Consider the following 20,391-nt stretch of genomic DNA (forward strand, 5'->3'; position numbering starts at 1 on the left):
CTCTTATGCAGATGAAGAGTGGGCTGAGGACACCCTTCCTAGAAGGTGGGCTTCGGTTTCATATTCATGCAAATTAAGTAAAGCAAAATCCTTGTCTGAGATATTAGTTAGTTCTAGTGAATGAAAGAATTTTTATTTGCCCAAAAAAAAAAAAATAAAAAAAATGATGAGAACACTATCTATAATAGAAATTTTATTATAGAGATAAAGAGTTAAATTAAAATAGAAATTGTAACAATTTATTAGAGACAGAAGAAGTAATAAATTGGAATTATCTAAAATATACAAGAACAAAACTTATATAACAAATTCCACATTTTTTTTAATATAACAAATTCCATAAAACAATTACAATTTGACAAATTCTTATCTTTTTCTACAAATTGTTATACCATCACCAATTGGTACTAAACTAATGCTTATACGCTCATCTTCAAAGATAGCCCTATTGAAATTTCTGAGACTAACAGTTCTAGAATCAGTCTCTAAGGGATCAGCAACTTTCCCGTACCAAAGTACATTATCGATTACGATAACACCACCGACCCTTACGAGCTTTAACAACAACTCGAAGTACTCCATGTACGCTTTCTTATCTGCATCAATGAATGCAAAATCGTAGCTTCCAGCTTCTCCGTTCAAAATCAATGTATTCAAAGTATCTATGGCGAGACCATGTACAATCTTCACCTTATGAAGAACCCCAGCTCGCTCGTAGTATCTTCTTGCAACTTCAAGAGCCTTCTCGTCTCTCTCACAGGCGACTAAGTAACCCGATTCTGGAAGGGCGAGGGCAACAGCCAAGGAAGAGTAACCAGTGTAAACTCCAACCTCAATACACTTCTTTGCCCCGAGAATTTCGACTAGCATAGTGAGTAGCTGAGCTTGGTCGGGAGCAACCTGCATTTGGCTTCCACGCATTGTAGCAGTCTCTTCTCGCAGCTCCTGTAACACTTTTGGCTCTCTAGTATTGCTCAAAATATAGTCGTACAGCCTTGGATTCAAAGTAATCACTTGTTTGTTCACATACTTGTCATTGTTCACGGTAACAAAGTCATTGATCGAACAACAACTGATAATGTTCAAGGACTTGAGAGGGATGGATGTGACGATGAGGTTCTTCTTAGTTAGCGAACGAGGGACTGCCAGCACAGGCTTCACAAAAGAACAGCTTAACGTCATACTGGCTTGTCAGATGCAGATCCTACTGCCAAAAACGAGTCATGTTCATTTTCCCGTCAACTTTAATCTAACACGAATGGTTTGCAAGATATCAATTTTTTAGTCGGGGTAAGATTGGAGAATCAACTACATGGGAAGAAGGTTATCAATCCTTTCTGTAAGTGGTGAGAAACAAAACCTCGTCACTAGGGTAAAAGGAAAAGTCTTCATCCACCAGGTCAACCCATGATTCTGATTCTCAATTTTATTGGACGTCATTATTATCACTAGCCACTTTAGTTTAGAGATTCAATCAAGGAACATATTGTTGATCAGTATATGAAGTCTGATGCAATTATGCAAATACAGGCAGGGGGTAAAGGAGAAGATCAGACAAGAAACAAATTGCTTGTTTTCAATTTTACCAGGCTGCATGGTGAAGTATGTGAATTCAAAAGAGGCATCATTTTCTTGATCTCTTCTCTATATTATTTAATGCTTTTTCTTAAGCATGTAAAGTATACAATATCCAGCAGCAATTTGCATTTCTCAAAAAAACAACATGATTTGATTCTCTAACCTCATAATTCTAGGAGTACCAGCAATTTCATTAATACTATCAGTTCCTCCATGGCGAGGCATATATTTACGAACACGTAAAGCACATGGATAACCGCTACTAGTATTTTCTGTAGACTACACACAAATATTACCCATTTGTTTCATATTTTTTGTTACCACTCTCACATTAACAAACAATATGAAACGGAGAGAGTTATTTTCACTGTACGCAAACATAAGAACCTCAATGTAACTTCTCAGCATGTTCCAGATTGCCTATTGCAATTCACCGGTAAAATATCTTGAAGGATATTGTATCAACCAAAAACGAACACAATGTTCAAACTAAACAATGACCTAGTTCTATTATTGACGACTAAAATCCAATAAAATTGACCTAATAAAGAATCAAATTTAGCATGTCAAATAATTGAAAACAAAAGAAATCAGTCATCTGCATTGGAGTAATTAGCAATTGTAATTGTTAAAACACACTGATCAAGTCACTCAACATAGAAAGAGAAGGAAAGCTACGAAAGAAAAACTAAGAAGATAGCAATACTTGTAGGAAGCCACAGCAAAACTTGAAATTGGAAGAGCAGATTGCATAAAACCCTTCCAAAAACTTTGAAATTGGCAGAGCAGATTGCAAATCACGAATCACAGTATGAGTTCAAGAATTCGATATAGGTTTGAGAGTTGAGGAAACAGAATTGGGAATTTAGGGTTTATGTTTGGGAGTTGGGGAAAAGAGAATTTAGGATGTGATTGGCTGTTAGCTATGGTGGAATTGTAAACGTATAGCTTTCCCTATAATTTACTTCTAAATAAGACATTAACCAATTCTTCGAATATCTATAAAAAAATAAAAAATATAAAGCCCTAAATTTAATGATCATTTTATCACTTTTAGTACTTCTAGTCTAGTTGATTTATCAAAATGATGTAATATATTTGAATATCAAATAGCTAATCAATATTTTTTTTAAATATCTAATAGTTAATCACTTATGCCATTCTTAATATTTAAATATTTAAAGATCAGATAGCTAATCCATATAGCCAATAATGGAGTCATTCTATGGACATAATTTTTTTATAATTTACAGAGACTACTAAAAAAATCTTCTCCTTCATTAAATTTACTATATTTTTTTTAATATAAGTTCAAAGGAACAAATAAGCATCTAATAATTCAGTACCAACCAACCCAAGCTTTATACCTTATTTTTTTAAAAAAATCGAGTAAACCACCACCAATTCTTATAATTTCTTTTAACTTTCCCAAGGTATAAACATAATAACAGATCCTTCAAATCTTAGCTCATTACATAGCTAAAAATTAGTTAAGAGGCAGCCATTTTACCCTTCTTGGCGGGTGTCGGACGGGCATCATAGGTCTCTTTCTTTATTTTCGATATATCGACATTATTCTTCTTGTTTCTGCTGCGGCCGTTCTTTCTATTGTTGTTGTTACTGCCAATAGTCGTTGCGGGCTTGCTCTGAGCTCGTAATGCATCTTTTGCAAGCAGTTTTAACCTCCATAATGTAGTTTCAGACTGCACATGTGGAAAACAATGTAAACTAATATTGTGATGATTAAATTCCACTTCAATTAAGCATCAACATTCCGAACTAAGGCATCCAGTCGAGCGAGCTACTTTATGGTCGAAATTAGGGGTGTTTAATGGGCCGGATAACGGCCCTTTAAACTTAATATGGGCTTTAAATGAGCGGGGTTTTAAAAGCAAGGCCCGGCCTAACCCGACCAATTTTTATTCCTAATAATTATTTTAATCTCCATTTATCAACTTGTAACAATTAAATTATCATTTATAATAATTAAATTGATAAAATATTAATAATACTCATTGACATTGTTATTTATAATATTTAAATCCTACATTTATTATGCTATTTACCAAGACCTCTTTCCGACCTTTATTCAGCCCTTTTATAGCCCGCTTTATTTTAATTATAATAGAGCCCGTTTAGGTTCGGCCCATTTTTGATCCGGCTTTACAAAGACCTTCTAAAAAACGAGCCGGATAAGGGTTCTGGCCCATTAACAGCCCTAGTTGGAATATATCAGTCGAAATACAAAAGTAAATCGCATCAACAAAGAAAAGACTACTTGATCAACTACGGAATAAAATGTACAGAAGGAAATAGTACCAGAGCATCGACATCAAGGTCCACTTCTTCAGCATTTGGTGTGAAAGTGGGATTACTTTGGGCAACAACATCTAAAGCTCTACTGAGGTCCTCAACTGAGAGCTGCGTAAGGGCTACGGCTAGCTGCTTTTTCTCTTCCTTTGACATTTTCCTGAAATTCGATGAGCTAAAATTCAGCTATAGAAGATGCCAAAATATATAAAATTTAGATCATGTGAAAACCAATTAAAGTGGTGAAAACTGAAAACAAGTGTATATACAAGCTTAAAAGGTGTATACCTCAGTATGAACACCTTTTGCCACGACATGTATATCTCAGTCTCATTTTCAGTTTTCACTTCTTTAGTTGTTAATTCAGTTTGTACATAGATAGGAATTACTAATTTACCAGCGTCTTTGAACCAATTGTTCCCTAAGTTTATCCAACATCAAATTGGCGGCATTAAGCTGTATACAAGGATTTACGAGAGAAAAGAAAGTTAAGACCGAAGCAAATTACAGAAACCCAAAAGCAGGTTAGCATCTAGAGCATAAGCTAATCTACATTTACATCAGTACATAAAAAAAAAGAGTTTCAAAAACATTCATGTATGTTGAATATGTATAATTATTATCGATGTTTAACACCATTTCATTGCCCCAATGCCACCAATTGGCCAGGCTGGCCCAACCTAGGAGGGTTTAGGACAAAAGAGTCGAAGCTACGTAACCTTATCTTTGTAGTTTGTAATAACCGGTGTAACATGATTCGCAAATTAATTCGCTTTTCGAATTCGCGATTCGCTCAAAATGACATTTAAATAGCCCAAAACCAACCATAATTCGCTTTTTTTGATTCGCGATTTGAAAGGAGATTAGTGAATCATGTGAAAGTGGTAATAACAACGAAGTTGTTGGTAATTAACCCTTAATTGCAAACATCAAACAACCTAACATACTAACTACGAAGCACACATGATTTCAGTCATTCAGAGTATGTAATAGGGCATAATGTATAAGGCTTTTCTATTCTAAAAGCTCATTTGGGTCTGTTCTTTTAAAGAAAAACAGTAGAAAATGGAAATCAAATCATTAATATCTTGATTGTTAAAGAATATAGACAACATAAAGACATCTTTGTAACACGTACCAGAAATGTTATCAAACGACATTTTCAAGTACACCCCTATATTGTCTAGCATTTTAATTATTAAAAGAAATAATTGCTAGTAGTGGAACTCAGTGGAAGTTTAGTGAACACGAAGCATGTTTTCCGGCATCCAAGCCTAAATGTTTCAATGGAACAAATTCTAGTCATGGTGAATAAAAGGAACACACCTCACTGCTCATTTCCCTTGCCATTTCGGCGTAAGTAGCCTCTTGAGCTACCTTAGCATTCTCTTCTTCTCGTTTTACTTCCTACAACAACAAGCTGCTCATTAACAAAGTAAACCAATGAAAAAACATGCCAATGACATAAAACATTGATTAGAAACCCCTAACAAATAACAACTGGACTCATCATACTCATAGAAGCTATGATCAGGGTCTGGGGGTTATAGGAAGGGATAAAAGACAACTGACCATACCCTTTTTGGGGTGTTTGGCAATTGACTGTTGGTTATTGGCGATTGTCTTTTTTAGTTGGCTTGTTTGACCAGCTGAAAATGTTGGTTGTTTTTGTTGGCTTTTAAGCTAGTTGAAAAAGCCATTGTTTGTGGAGATGTTTTGTAAATTTAATTATTAGTTGTTGGCTGTTTATTAGAGAAAAAGTGGGTCAACAAGCCAAAAGCCAACTAAAAAAGCTAGCTGGAGCAGCCTTTTCATTTTGGCTTAAAACTCAGCTGAATTAAAAGTCATATTTACCAAAACTTTTTTGGCTGTTTGACCAACCAACAAGCTAAAAGTCAAAAGTCAACAAAAAAAACTAAGCCAAACCATATACCAAACACCCCCTTTAAAGAAGGTTCTGGTCAGTGAGACCCTCTCGCTTGATAAAAACATGTAAAAGAAAATAAATAAGGTGTCACCTCTTTTGTAACGTTTGGCAAAAACTTCAGCCACTTCTCTTCAAATTTGTCCAACAAGAATCTTGCCATGATATGGACATCATTCGTTTGATCATTATATACCATCGCATTCTTGAAAATCAATCTCACATCTGCACAAACCTCCCGTACATGCTTATAACCGCTACCATTCTTAGCTACCATTTTTTTCTTTATTGTACTAAAATCCATAGGTGTTTTAATAACCTGGAAGAGATAGATGAAAACTGAGGAGGTAGAAAATCCTGACAGCCAAGATATAACTCAAAAAGGCATGCAAAGTGACCAGACAAAGCAGACATGTAAATGAGTAAGAGTGTTCTGGGGACCCATTAACCAAAACTTACATCTCCAGAATGAAGCAACAACATTGTCAAAAACTCCTCCCTTACATTACAAAATTCTTATTTCGTCCATATGTGCTTTACAAACATTTCATTACCCCAACGGCATGTTTGGTAGGTGATAATGGGAATGAAAAACTAGTGTAATTTTGATTGAAAAATATTTTGGATACCTTAATGACCATGCTTGTTCAACTTTAATCATCTCATTTTTTTCATGAAATTCATTCCAATACATTACCATTGACAGAGATGGTATTAGGTGGTAATGAAAATTTGTAAACAAAAAAACTTTTTCGTGATCAAAGTTTCATTACCATGAGAATGATATAGAACTTTTGATGATATTTTACACAATATTACCACCATTTAATACCACTAACCAAACGGGCCGCAAATGCTTTATTCTGTTGAAAAAGAGGTTATTCTGTAGAAAAAGAGGTTATTAATCCTGATAACAAACATAATCGGCAACTTCACATGAATATTGACAAATACTTCCTAGTTATTCTATATATATTAGTAAAATTTGAACAAAAATAGAGCTTAAAAAGATATATCTAACAATAACATTCTTAAAAAATAATTAGCAAGTTAACAAAGACAAAATATTTAACGAAGCTTATTTCTAACAAGAATTAATTAACATATTTCTTAGAAAAAAAAGAGCACTATACAAACATTGAAATAAAAGGAGAAATGAAAAAGGATATGAATTTACCTCATAATAATCATACAAACAAAGGTTCACCACATCTACTGGCTCCAAAAAAGGCCTAGCCCACTTATGCTGGGTAATCTAAAACAAATACATGCAAAATGGGTTACACAACCATCATTTCCGGTTCATAACGTCCACAAGGTTACAAATTCGGAAACAAATATGACCATATCTTATTTTATCCTTAGGAAACCTACATGGAGATACTTCAAGAAACATCATGTGAGTTGATTTGGGCAGCAACCCTAACCCCCCTTTCCCTAGACACTAAGAAAATGATTAAAAAAAAAAAAGTTCCATATGATAGCATCGAACTTTCATGAAATGGCAGTGATAGCATTTTTGTACGATTTTTCCACATGGTAACGTCCAGTTTATACCTTATCTAATTGCCGACTGCCGTGGCATTTTACGTTAAATTCTTATCAATTTCCATTTAATTTATCATTTTAACGTTTCTACCCTTATTAAGTGTTGGTTGTTGTCTTTACATAGGAGTTAAAAGATTAATGTGAATAAGATACTTTTTCTAAATTTGCAAATAAGGAGTACATCAAAATAATTAGTACAATTTGCTTCAAACAAATAAACATAGAAACAAGAACACAAAAATCATCCACCTCATTTATTATACCGCCAAACTTATGTATAAGATTTTGCATTCGCTCTGAGGCAGATGCTTCCTTTCTGATATGAGCAGCATTTCTATCTTTACCATTGTTTTTGCACTTAGAGCCAGACTTGCCTTTTGAGTTGTTTGCTTGTTTTTTACCGTTGTTTGAGTAGAACTGCTCTATTTCATTAAGTTTCTTCTCTATCTGCATGTAGATATTTAATCGCAAATCAATGAAAGCGAATTGTAGATAATTTTGGGCTATTTTACGATCATTTTAAACGAATCGCGAATTTAAAAAACAAATTAACTTACAAATCATGTTAGACTGGTCTCTGACTTAGCTATTTTACATAAAATCTTTTATATTTTGAACCAAAATTAAAGTGTCAAGTGTCATAGCCATGTTCGAGTGCCAAAGCTCCAACACGGGTACTTGAGTTAAAGTCTAACAATCAGGTAATATGGATTAGAGCTACTCGATTGATGCATAGAAAATCCAAAACTGGGTATTTCTTTGTAGGCCTCTAAGCTAGCATTTTACACAACCAAAATTCCTTTTATGTTATGTTTAGGAATGATAATTTCATTTAAAAATATTAATTTGACTCAAATTTAGTATTTGAAAAACAAAAAAAATTCAAATTTGGATTTCAGTCGAATCTACAATTGTTATAAAATTGATTATAGATGAGGATTTGAAAATGACTTCCAAAATATTGTCATTCTCAAATTCTTATTTATGATTTTATAATTGAAATTTACAGTTTAAAATGAAATATTGATTTTCAAATGTAACCTTATTTTATTTTTGCTAAATTTCAAATTATTAAGCAACTTAAGCACTACAATTCAATTTCAAAACCAAACTCACCCCATTGACTCGTGAAATCACGCCATCAACACGATCATTGTAATCTTTCAAATCAACCGCATTATCACCCATTTTCTCAATTATCAATTGCATCCCTTCACCTGAAAATTTCATCAATATACAAAATAATTATAAAAAAACCATGAAACAAATACAAATATTCATTAAAATTTCATTTTAACAAAACCCTAATCAAATTGAACATATTTTCCAACATAAAACAAAAATTTCCTACCTTTTTCAAAGAATTGTTTTGATCATAAACAAAATCAAATTCTTCAGATAGATAAAACAACATTATGATACTAAATTACACCCCACAGAAAAATGAAAATCAAGAAATCAAGAAATTAGGAAAGTAATACAAAAGCATTGTGTCGATTCGACAACAAAAGAGATTCAGAAAGAAAAACAATAATATCAAAAGAAAATCATTCAAACAATTAAAATTAGATGAATTAGTACAAAAATACTTACAAAATGTAAAGCAGATTAAACCAGCAATTTCCCAATGACAATTGGAGAAAAAGATTTTGGGAGTGTAAAATCTAGTAGAGTTAGAAACTTGTTATGCAAATACTACTATTCATAGAAACATTTCCGTTTTTCTTGGCATTTTTTCTTATAACCGCCTATGAGAAAATTGTGAGTTGTGACTATCAAAAGGATTCTTTTAACAAACTTCCTAAAGATACTTTTCAAAAAAATATATACTTTTTTATTGTTTAAAGGAAAAAAAATATACACTAATTTTTAAATGGGACGGTTATACGGTGAGACCATTTCTATTAAGATGGCGCAATACACACTTTTTACCGTAAAACAATCAGTTATAATTATAAAATAATTAATTTTTTATAGTTTTAGAGTTAATACTTATAACCTTAAAAAAATTTGTGATAATATACTAGGGATAATGAGAGAGTAATACTAGTTTGTGGCAATAATTGCTATGTTTTTTAAATGAAATAAAAGAATTTGCCTATGTTTTTTTTTTTAAATTAAAGATATTATGTTTTTTTTTTTTTGGTAAAAGTTTAATAAACACTTGATCTATATTATTATAATATCGTGCACCTTTCCTTAATGTTTCATATTCAAGCTCATAGTTCTTAATCTTTACTCAACTTAGTCCCACTTTTTTAACTCACAATCCTTAAGGTTAATTTGTTGCACTATATTTGCATCCACTGAGTTCATATAAGACATACATAAAATATCGTTTTTTTAAAAAATAAAGATAATAACACGAATTCGTATTGTAAGTGGTATATTCTAAACAAATAATTTATTTGCTATTGCACAAATTGTATGAGGCGGATTCAATTCTCAATATGACTCGCCTCAATATATATGTTATTAAATACTGCAACTTATATAAATAATGAGAATATAAATTTCTTATTTGACATTATCTCACTTTGAGACGGTTATCCGACGCTGAGATTATAAACATTTTGTCTATTCAAAATCAAAACTAACAATATGATTACAAATTTAAAACGTATCATATGAAATTTATGATATGAATTATGAAGTTCATGTTACAAATGCTTAACTTTAACAAGTTCAATATCAAAAATAAGAGTTCCTAATGTTGAACCTTCTCCATTGGCAAGGCGTGTAGGGTTGAAAATTGTAGTGAACAGCCTTTGCCTATCAAAAAACTGGTACAACATAATCCAATAATTAGCTTAGAATTGAAAATAAAATATATAACAATAATAACAATGCCTGAAACGCAATATAAATTCGATTACATAACCCAACTCGATGACAAATACCAAAACCTTAAATCCAATTCATATCCACCGAGTGAACTAGTGACAAATAGTTACAATAATTTCAAAAATACATATATTTAATTGATCTTTCTTAAAATTTAATTTTCAAGCTCATACTATAAACAATTTGAAAAAGTATATAACATATCTTAAAGCTTAATTCAAGGTTTTAAGTAAATTAGTTCAGTGATAATATGGTATCAGAGTCAATATGACGAAAAGTCAAAATTTTGAATTCTAATGTTATCTCATGCTCCTTTATAAATGTCATTATTAGATCTATGTGTTTTGCACCCACATTCTAGCTTTAAGGTCTCTTTTGTTATGAGACATGATAGAGTAAAAAATATATTTTTAAACCTCAATTATCAGTTTAAACTATTAATTGAGTTGATTCTGTCGTACAAAAATCGCAAATTCATGTTAGAGAGAATAAGGAATAATTAAAGTTAAGATGACGATGACATACATTGGGTGGAAGAGGTTCTTGGGTTGTGTTTTGATAACCTTGTGATGGTGGAATGATTACTCTTCGAATACCTCCTACTTTCATTGTTCTTATGGCTGCTTCAATCCCTGAAATTACCTATTCACATGTTTACTACTATTCTTATATTTTCAAAAAAAGACACATAAAAAAATTGAAAATACAAAATCAGGCTTTGTTTCAACAGGAGTAAATATAGACTTTCTCGGGTAAAGTTGTAGGATTGATTCTCAACTAACTCTTCTTTTCTCTTAGCCAATCAACCTACCCAGTAATTTTTTTTTAAAAAAAATAATTTTGTGAGAGACGGTTTTTCAGAGAACATTCTTAATTATGCCGACCCGTGAAGAAAAATTTAAATTAAAAGTAGACACTAAGTTTTCACGTATAAGGTCTAAGAGACATCTTTCAGAGAGACAGTCTTTCAGGACACCGGCTGAAAAAAAAAAAAAAAAAGAATTGTAAAGAATTTTTATACATACATTGGTTGAGCCAAGGATGAAGATGAAAGGAATTGGTTCACCGGTTGAATCTTTGTGATCATAAGTTGAATCAAATCTCCATCCTTGTTTTGCTGCCAATCTTCCATAATAATGTATTGCTACCTTCTCATTCACAGTAAATTCTCATGTCAACCTAAATTTCATTTGTTCAAATCACCAGAATTGGAGGTGTTCGGTGTGAAAGAAAATATTTATTTAAAATTATTTTTTATTGTACATTTTGATTTAATAAAAAATTCAAATGAAAAATAATGGTGGATAATAGTTTTCCAAGGATTTTTGTGAGAAACAAGAGACGATCACTAAATTAAAGCCCGTATTTTTATATTCTCTTTAATTTATATTAATTTTATTTAGTCCATATATCTAATGTGTTTCTCAGATAGACTATTTTTTATGACAATTTGTGATAGTTTTCTATTTTAAACAATTCCCAACAATGAAAGAAACTAATTTTTTCTATTTTCTTATTAACTACTCCCTTCGTTCGGAAATTCTCACTTATCATTTTGGGGTTCTATTTGTTGTTTCATAAAAAAATTTTCCATATATATCATAAATTTTGGAAAAAAAATTACTTTATTCATCCTCATTTTAATATTCAATAATGTTCATGGTCCTCACCTATTATTTACTAATTTTATTTTAAAATTCTTATATTTCTTATGGTCTCCACATTTTCCAACTAATTTTATAAAAAAATATTTTTAATTAGTTGTGGTCTCTATATTTTTTCCACTAACTTTCTTTTAATATTTTTTTAATATTTATGATTCCTACTTTTATTTTATTAAATTTATTATTCAATAAAACAATATTTTTAATTATTTAAAAAATTTTATTTTTCTTAAATTATATGAACATTTCTTATTACAATACAAGTTATAAACCATGCATCTCTATTTCTCCTCCTTTTAGAATACTCTTATAGTTTTCCATCAAATCAAATAAAACATAAAATAATATATTGCATTTTAAAAAAAAAAAACTATTTTGAGGAAGTTTGCTTCACGCTTAGTCACTATTTGAAGCAAAATAATCAATACTAATGTTATATTTTCCTAATGTCATGACTCACGAAGCTATTTTAGGTGAAATTTGAAGGAATTAAAAAATTTATAATGTCATTAAGATTATATATATGTACTGTTGGAGTATATAATATATTTTGAATCTCAGATATTAACTTAAACTTTTAATTTAGCTGATTTTTTCACATAATATTAAAAGCCAATATAAAATTTAAGTTTTTAGTTGAAGTCCCAAAAGTCAGAATATACATATATTCTAACATGAACATTAGTCAACTATACACATGATTTTATCATGACATTAGGATCAATTGAAGCTATCAAAAATAGTTTAATTAGAAAGTATAACACAATCATGAAAAAAATTGTTTTCAAGTTATCATTAATAAAAAAAATCATAAAACGACAATCAAAAACAAAATTTAACAAGAATATCATTAATTTAAAAAATAAGTTGAAAAGAACATATTCCGACCCAATTCTAACCTGATCACCATCGATAGGGGTGGGGCCGGTACCAAAACGAAGGTCTAAGGCCTTGACTCCACCAGAATTTGGGATCTCAAAGAATTTAGCAATGGCTTCACTAGAATTAGTAGGAGTTAATGAAAAAGATTCACCAGAAAATGAGAAGAAAGTAGTAGATATAATGATACATTTCGAGAGTAATGATCTTCTATTACTATTTTTACTTGTTGATTGTTGTATTTGTATATGATTAGGATTGGATGAACAATTTATAATTGACACATTTTTTGATTGGTATGAATTGATGGTAGGATTGCAAGGTACATGGAAAGATATCATGGTCATGAATGTATCTAATAATCAATTCAACTCTTTTATCATTTTATCTCTGTTTTGTTATATGAATGGACAGGAATTGTTGTTGAAAGGGCTTTTAAAGATTGGGTTTATTTATATATAGTTCCCTTTTTCATTGTAGCCTTCTAGGTACCACTTTCTAATTAAAATTTTGGGTTCGACTCTCATGTAATTCATTTCTCGACCTATCATATAATTAAAAAAGGTTATTATAATATAATTTGCTTTTAGTAGAATATATTTAGTAATATTTAATTTAAGTGTCACTACTTTAAATTTTTAATAGTATACATAGTAGATTTAGTGACATTTATTAGACTCTTTAGCAGGATAATAAAAAAATATACTAAAGTTTTTTGCATCACAGAATTTAGTGACATTTCTAATAAATGTCACTATAAACTATAGTAACAATTATATATGTCCCTAAAGGCCATATAAAGTGTCACTAAATCGTTTTATAGTGAAACTTGAAATAAAACCAACACTTAATAAAAATTAGTGACTTTCTTTTTAATGTCACTAAATCCAATATCGTAAAAAATTAAATTTGTTGCAATGGGTTTATATGTGGTTCTATTTTCCAGAGTAACTAGGTACTAGTTAGAGGTGATCAAACACCGGGCCGGGCCGAGAGGCAAAAATCTGCCCATTGATGCGGGACGGGCCGGGCCAAAGTGCGGGCCAAAAAGTTCTTGCCCAAACCCGTACTTTGCGGGCTTTTGCGGGCCTATGTTATATATTATTTTTTTATTTTAAATTAATTTTAAGATAACCATGATTATTTCACTATAACTTAAAGCACTCATCCATAATGCTTTAAATTAAAAACTCTCATTTTTTTATTTAATAATTTCTAATCAATCACCGCGATTTGTAAATAACCAAAAAAAATAAAAATATAAAACTAAAATAAATAAAACCAAAAAAGACAAAGAAATTCACAAAATTACAAATACAATTGTTGCATATTATACATAATTTAAAACACAAATTAAAAATAATTGAAATAATCAAATACAATTGTTACATATTATACATAATATAAAACAAATTAAAATGCAAATCATGAACACACACTTTTTCGGGCCGGGCCGCGGGCCAAACACCAAATCCCAAAACCCGTCCCAAAAAAAATCGGGCCACTTATTTTCTACCCAAACCCGCCCATCGGGCCATATTTTGACACCCAAACCCTCACTTTTTCGGGCCGGGCCGCCCATGATCTCGTCTAGTACTAGTACTACTTTCCGGTTAAGGTTTATGATTCAAATATATTTCCTTCTCTCGACCTACTATCTAATCAACAAATGGATTTATACGTGGTTTGACAAATATTACTTTTGCGTGGCCTATTTTAAAAATAAAAATAAAATTAAAATGTATAAATTATTAGAGGTTTTTGTTTCTTTAATCCTTCATAATATTTTAAGAGGTATTTATTTTTATCACAAATCACAATGTATCAAATCTAAGGAGATAAAAGCGTAGAAGTATTTAGTCCAAATTAATAATCTTTCACAAATGTTATTAAAAAAATAAATAGGATGGAAATGTTACAATATAATTATCATTTGTATATATATACTAAGGTGAACTTTGGCCACAATTGTTATTGAAAATTGTTATATATATATATATATATATATATATATATATATATATATATATATATATATATATATATATATATATATATATATATATATATATATATATATATATATATATATATATATATATAATCTTTCACTAAAAATTATTTTAATTTTACATATATGTGCGATGATTTATCTGTCTACATAACAAAATTACTCAAACATTTTAAAATTTTGGTAATTTAATGCTCTCATGCATGAATCGTTTTTGTGATCGATGTTGACATGAAAAATTTTGCTTTCCGTCACTTAAATCTTGACTTCGCCAAATTTATATTAATGTATACTCCACTCTCTATCTCTAAAGTTTGTTACACAAAGTGATAAATTTCTTTCATAATATATATCATATTAATGTATATGTCGTTGTATACGTAAAACATTTATCACAAGTAATTCTGGTACAAAATCGTCGGAAAAAGATTAAATTAGTTCTAATTTGGGAGAAATTATTAAAATTAACTAGTAATCCGACAACATTCATCTGGGAGGATTGAAAAGGCATTGAACATATGTTGTAATATTGGTGCATGGGAAGGTCACGTGCGGTTAGAAGACACTTGTCAACCATAGAAAAACATTATAAGCTAGTGGGACATGTGTTAATAGGAAAAACAAAGTATGCCATGAAAAATAAAGGAAAAATCATCAAAGTAAAGAGGAACTTGACATGTCCAAGACAACTACAGTGGCATTCAAGGGAATTTTGGGGATTGATGAAATAACAGAAGAATGTTTTACATGCACAATCATAGGCTATAAATACTCATTAAGGAGCATATAAATGAAGTAATTAATTTCTACTATTAAGAAAAAAACACAAAGTACTCAAAGTAATTTATTGTTGAGGAGTTAATACCACTTATTTTCAAGTACCCACATTGATTTTCAGATGAATATTAATAGCATAATCACAAATCTAAAAGTAATTGCAATTGTTCTGATCAATCTTCAAAGAAACATTTGTCAGATATTAAATAAAAAAGAGCTCACGTCTAAATAAGTCCTAAGTAGTAATTCACCTTGTATCGACAACGCTACTGGAAGGACCTATTAAGCAACTTGACTTAAACTGATACTGACTTGGGCATCGGAGTGAGTCCCCGGAAAAACGTTTCGGGCCCTACTAACCCCTTGTTGCATTTTACAGGAACAGTCATCTTCTCGAACAATCTTACTGCATAGTTTGGCAAGATAGCAAAGACAGGCTTCCACCAGCACTTAATCTCTGATTAAATACAAAATAGGGGATTAAGTTCTTAATTAATTGTTCTACAAAAGTGGATAGGAGTCGTTATAATCATTATACCCGGTGTATACGTATATGTATATTTGTAATAAGGTAGCTAGTCCAAACAAAAAAATTTCTACTCAGCAATGGGTTCAAGTACAGGTTCCCAAACCTTACAAAATGACCTCTTCCCACCCAAATTTATCTTCACCAACCCCTCCAAACGACTCTCACCAGCAAAACCAGTAAACCCTAATACAGGAGACACCTTAAAACCGCCACGTGTCCTTCTACCAACAGTCTCATCACAATAAGAACAAATCAAATGCTCAAGAGCAGCCAGTTGCAAGTCAGTCAACCTAGAGTTGACTTTGTCAAATGGTACCAACAAGTAAATTTTACCACCAAGTAACCTATTATCAGCCCTCATTGCCGGTATCCGGCGAGTCTTCCGTAGGTCTTCTATCAAAGTAACTGCGAATCCTGGATTCTCAACCATTAACTCTGCCGCAGTTATTGGTTGCTCTACTAGTTTTACTTGCCCATGTGAATCTACCAATTTTGCTACATGATTTGTGTTTGAAGGATTATAGGGCTTCATGCATGAACTAAAATTTCCCATTTTTAATGTTTGTTGGGTGTTTTGGTAATTGGCTTTTTAATTGACTAATTTTTATTTTTGGCTGGTTAATTGGTCAAAAAACCAAAATAAAAAGTTGTTGTGATTGACTTTTGTTGACTTGTTGACCACTTCTTCTCTAATAAACAATAAATAGTGCTTAATGCATAATTCTAACATATATTATCTCTCAAAATAGACAATTTATCTTGCTAGTTAGAGTAAAAGCTAACCAAAAAAAATCTCAAACAAGCCATCACCTTTAGCTATGTTTATGTGTGGTTTTATTTTTAGTAAAGAAGAGTAAAATGAGGTTATATATATACAGATTAGGGGAACGCAAAAGGGTTGACATGATGTTGAGTGGTGGAGTTTGTGTGGTTAAGGTGGAATGTTCATAAGTCAAAGAGTAAAAATAGATTAAACGAGTGTTGACTTTTGAATAGTGGAGAAAGATATTTGATAAATGAAAAACATATGTGAGAAATTAATAAATTCTTTTCATATACTACTATTAAATACTGATGCCGCGTATATGTAAGAGTTGATCAATTAGTAATCATACTTTAAATTATACTCCCTCCGTCCTTTTTTGATCTTCCACTTTGGGTTTTTCATACATATTATGGAAGATAAAATTTTTGGGTTGTAGTATGTATTATTTTAATTTAATAGTAGTGTGAAGTAATGATTGTATTAGAAGTATGAGGTTGTAGTGGGTATTATTTTAATTAAATAGTAGTGTGAAGTAATGATTGTATTGGAAGTATGAGAGAGAAAATAAATATAAATAAAAGAAAAGGGGTACATTAAAAGAAAAGGGGTTTTAAGGTGGGATAAAAACTTTCTAAAAATAGAATGTATTCTAAAGTGGAAGAACTTTTGAAACTACCCGTTATAGTAATGTAAAAGATCAAAAAAGAACGGAGGGAGTAATTTATATAGTATTCAACTATTCTTATTTCCAAGGAGTAGCGTTATTACTTATTTAGAGCGGAACTAATAGTTTGTCTAAACAGATAAATAAAAATATTAAAAATCTAATATTATTGTCGTAGACTGTAAAATAAACTTAGTTAATTGGGTTGGTAGACAATATTTTATTGGTCGGAAAATTATATATTAAATATTTTATAAATAGACGAGATGTGCCATTAATTTGGTGTTATTAGAAAATCTAACTTATATGCTTCATATTGTTCAACATCTCACAAAATCTATGTTAAGTTTATAAAACTAACTCTTGATATAATATTCTGATTTCCTTATTTTCATTGAACTCAAGTTCAACTTTCAATCTTATCCCTTATCGGCTAAGATGCGTGAAAATAGGTTAAGATGGTTTGGACATGTGAAAAGAAAGTCAGTCGCCTCTCCCGTCAGAAGAATAGAAAGCTTAATAGTTGAGGGTAAGAGAAGTCAAGGAAAGACCTAAGAAAACGTGGGTGGAGCAAATCAAGAATGACTTGAGAATTGGTTAGTTGTCTTTCTTGCCTAATGTCTAGTTGTTGCTTTCCTGTTCATTTTGTCTTCTTACCCATTATATTTATTATTTTGTTTCAGAATTGGTTTACTACATATGGCGTTTTGTGCTAGGTAACTTTACTCTTGAGGCAATAATGTCACTCCAAATCCTTTTTATTCAGGGCTCTTTTCTTCTTTGGGTAAAATTGACCGCATTCCTTTAGTTTTCTCTTTGAAGGGAAGACGGGTATGGAGTGTCTGTCTTCTTTCCTTACCCAGACTTTATTTACAGACGGAATATTAGATTGATGATAATGACGATATTTTGTGAATAATTGTATCTCTAAGTGTAATTCTAGTTTTCTTACACCTAAGTATTGCGGTGGGAAGAATTTATACTTAAGAAAACACTTCAAATCAAGTTTCTAAGGACATTATCACTCATCAATTAATTGAATTAGATTAAATTTTATTTGGAATCTATATGTGATTGAAACGCCATAAATTAAATGTTATATAAAACAGTGTGTAAAAATGTAGGTGTAAATGTAAAATTTCATTTAGAATTTTCAAAAGTTCATCAAAGCTAATCATAATCACGAATTGGCAAAAATCAAATCAAATTTGTGTATTTTCTTTGTACAAATTATTGAAAAAATATGCTATCTAACCAACTAGTCCAATAACATTACACATATACTTCTATAAAACTACTATTAATTCTAATTTTCTAGCATATATAATCTAATAAATTAAATAATTTAGCAACCCTCTAAAATGGGTTCTAAAATAGGTTTCCACCCCTTAGAAAACCTCTTTTTTTGACCATTTTCACACACACTCTTATTCCTACCCAAATCCTTCACCAAATCCTCCAAACTCTCATCATTCCTTAATACAGGAGACACCTTAGACTTTCCACTTAACTTTCTACTCATCTTCCCATTACAAGAAGAAAAAGTCAAAGCCTCAATAGCAGCCATTTGAAAGTCAAACAACTTAGAGTTGACTTTTTCAACCGGCACAAGTAGGTATACTTTCTGACCTATCAACAAGTCATCAGCCCTCATAGCCGTTATCCGGTGACTCTTTCGAAGTTCTTCAACCGAAGCAGTGGCGAATCCAGGATTCTCGAGCATTAACTCAGCAACCGTTATAGGAAGTTGTACTTGTTTGATTTGCCCTAGTGAATCTATCAATTTTGCCTTGTTTTTTGAGTTGGATGATTTTTGGGTTTTGAAAAATGCATTGAAATATCCCATAGCTTTTTTATTTTAACTTAATAACAGTAGTGGATGAGCGGAATATACTGAATATGATGATAATCAGTTGAATAAGATTAATTTTATGAGCGAAATATATCGAGTACGACGATAGTTGAATATAAGAATGTTTTGTAGTTTTTGTGAGTTTGAGAGGGTGAGAGCAAAGTAAGGTTATATGTCTATATATAGTAATAGATATATATAGCTAATATGGAGTGGAGTACGTGTGGTATAGGATAGATATAAAAGTCAAAAGTAGGGTAAAAACGAGTGTTGAAGTTTGAATGATTAACTAGAATTTGGCTTATTTGTGATATGAGTGGAAACGTGTTATGGAGGAAATTGCTCTTTTAAACATTAATTTTTAGAAGTTGTATGATTAGTAGTCTCTTCGTCTCATTCATTTTATATTAATTGTTATTTTTGTTTGTTCTATTTATTTTACATTATTTATATTTTTGGATAATGGTCCATCACTTTTTAAATTTCATTCATACATTTTAATTTTCTTTTAATTTCATTCACACAATCTATTCTCTTTTCATATATTAACAATATCTACTTTATATTGAAAATCTCTCTCTTTCTCTTTAATGCAAATCTATCCGAACAGTCACAGAGCAGTAGTGAGTAGCTACTGACTTGTTTCAAACTCTTAGTTGAAAAGCGATTATCATCATTTTTTTTAAGATTTTCGGATTGATATTCACCTAATTTTCTTTTTTCTTTAGCGTATTCTATAATGGAATAAGGTCACTTGTCTCATTGTGTGTTTCTTAATTGTGTCGATTTTAATCAAGAAAAAGAAGAGAAATAACAAGCGCAAAGAGAGATAAAGTTTAATAATTTGCATTCAAGTGATTATAAAAGAAAATATATCGCAATTAATTTTAGATAAAGAGTGTAATTTTTATTAATTTGTACGTCACAAAAAATATAAAATTTAGTAAAAATTCAAAATAAAGTTCGGCTTTAGTAATATGATACATGCTCTAATTGATATAAAGCTCAATTCAATAAATTAAAACGTGGTAAGAACTCTGGAATA

General features: G+C 30.8%; 3 protein-coding genes across 4 annotated transcripts; all 3 read right to left on the reverse strand.

The window, feature by feature from the left end:
- Positions 1–254: 254 nt before the first annotated feature.
- Positions 255–2,544, reverse strand: LOC130800058 (uncharacterized). Of its 2 annotated transcripts, none has more exons than XM_057663404.1 (2): positions 2,285–2,544; positions 255–1,204 (listed from the first exon to the last, which is right to left on the reverse strand). In XM_057663404.1, exon 2 carries the CDS (start codon positions 1,180–1,182, stop codon positions 367–369), a length of 816 nt encoding a protein of 271 aa, XP_057519387.1. In that variant the 5' UTR covers positions 1,183–1,204; positions 2,285–2,544; the 3' UTR covers positions 255–366. The 2 variants fall into 2 exon arrangements, with proteins under 2 accessions (XP_057519387.1, XP_057519386.1); XM_057663403.1 differs by having other exon boundaries at positions 255–1,207.
- A 261-nt stretch (positions 2,545–2,805) lies between these two features.
- Positions 2,806–9,085, reverse strand: LOC130800059 (transcription factor GTE1-like). The gene is made up of 9 exons (XM_057663405.1): positions 8,954–9,085; positions 8,477–8,577; positions 7,610–7,807; positions 6,990–7,067; positions 5,907–6,131; positions 5,215–5,295; positions 4,286–4,344; positions 3,898–4,048; positions 2,806–3,281 (listed from the first exon to the last, which is right to left on the reverse strand). The coding sequence occupies exons 2-9, from the start codon at positions 8,567–8,569 to the stop codon at positions 3,069–3,071; spliced, it is 1,098 nt and encodes a 365-aa protein (XP_057519388.1). The 5' UTR covers positions 8,570–8,577; positions 8,954–9,085; the 3' UTR covers positions 2,806–3,068.
- A 773-nt stretch (positions 9,086–9,858) lies between these two features.
- LOC130800122 (peptidyl-prolyl cis-trans isomerase FKBP17-1, chloroplastic) lies at positions 9,859–13,160 on the reverse strand. Its single transcript, XM_057663477.1, has 4 exons — positions 12,768–13,160; positions 11,230–11,352; positions 10,730–10,846; positions 9,859–10,143 (listed from the first exon to the last, which is right to left on the reverse strand). The coding sequence occupies exons 1-4, from the start codon at positions 13,092–13,094 to the stop codon at positions 10,021–10,023; spliced, it is 690 nt and encodes a 229-aa protein (XP_057519460.1). The 5' UTR covers positions 13,095–13,160; the 3' UTR covers positions 9,859–10,020.
- Between the last annotated feature and the right edge of the window lie 7,231 nt (positions 13,161–20,391).

This window comes from Amaranthus tricolor, chromosome 14, assembly GCF_026212465.1.
Source record: "Amaranthus tricolor cultivar Red isolate AtriRed21 chromosome 14, ASM2621246v1, whole genome shotgun sequence".
NCBI lineage: Eukaryota > Viridiplantae > Streptophyta > Magnoliopsida > Caryophyllales > Amaranthaceae > Amaranthus > Amaranthus tricolor.

Excerpts from the sequence above, each read along its gene's own strand:
- LOC130800058 (XM_057663404.1), bottom strand. The coding sequence starts at position 1,182 with ATGACGTTAAGCTGTTCTTTTGTGAAGCCTGTGCTGGCAGTCCCTCGT.
- LOC130800059 (XM_057663405.1), bottom strand. The coding sequence starts at position 8,569 with ATGCAATTGATAATTGAGAAAATGGGTGATAATGCGGTTGATTTGAAA. Across the intron at positions 7,808-8,476 it reads TGATTTCACGAGTCAATGGG|ATAGAGAAGAAACTTAATGA; the intron begins GTGAGTTTGGTT and ends ATCTACATGCAG. Across the intron at positions 4,345-5,214 it reads CAAGGGAAATGAGCAGTGAG|CTTAATGCCGCCAATTTGAT; the intron begins GTGTGTTCCTTT and ends CCTTGTATACAG.
- LOC130800122 (XM_057663477.1), bottom strand. The coding sequence starts at position 13,094 with ATGACCATGATATCTTTCCATGTACCTTGCAATCCTACCATCAATTCA. Across the intron at positions 10,847-11,229 it reads TCATCCTTGGCTCAACCAAT|GTAATTTCAGGGATTGAAGC; the intron begins GTATGTATAAAA and ends ACATGTGAATAG. Across the intron at positions 10,144-10,729 it reads AAGAACCTCTTCCACCCAAT|TTTTTTGATAGGCAAAGGCT; the intron begins GTATGTCATCGT and ends ATGTTGTACCAG.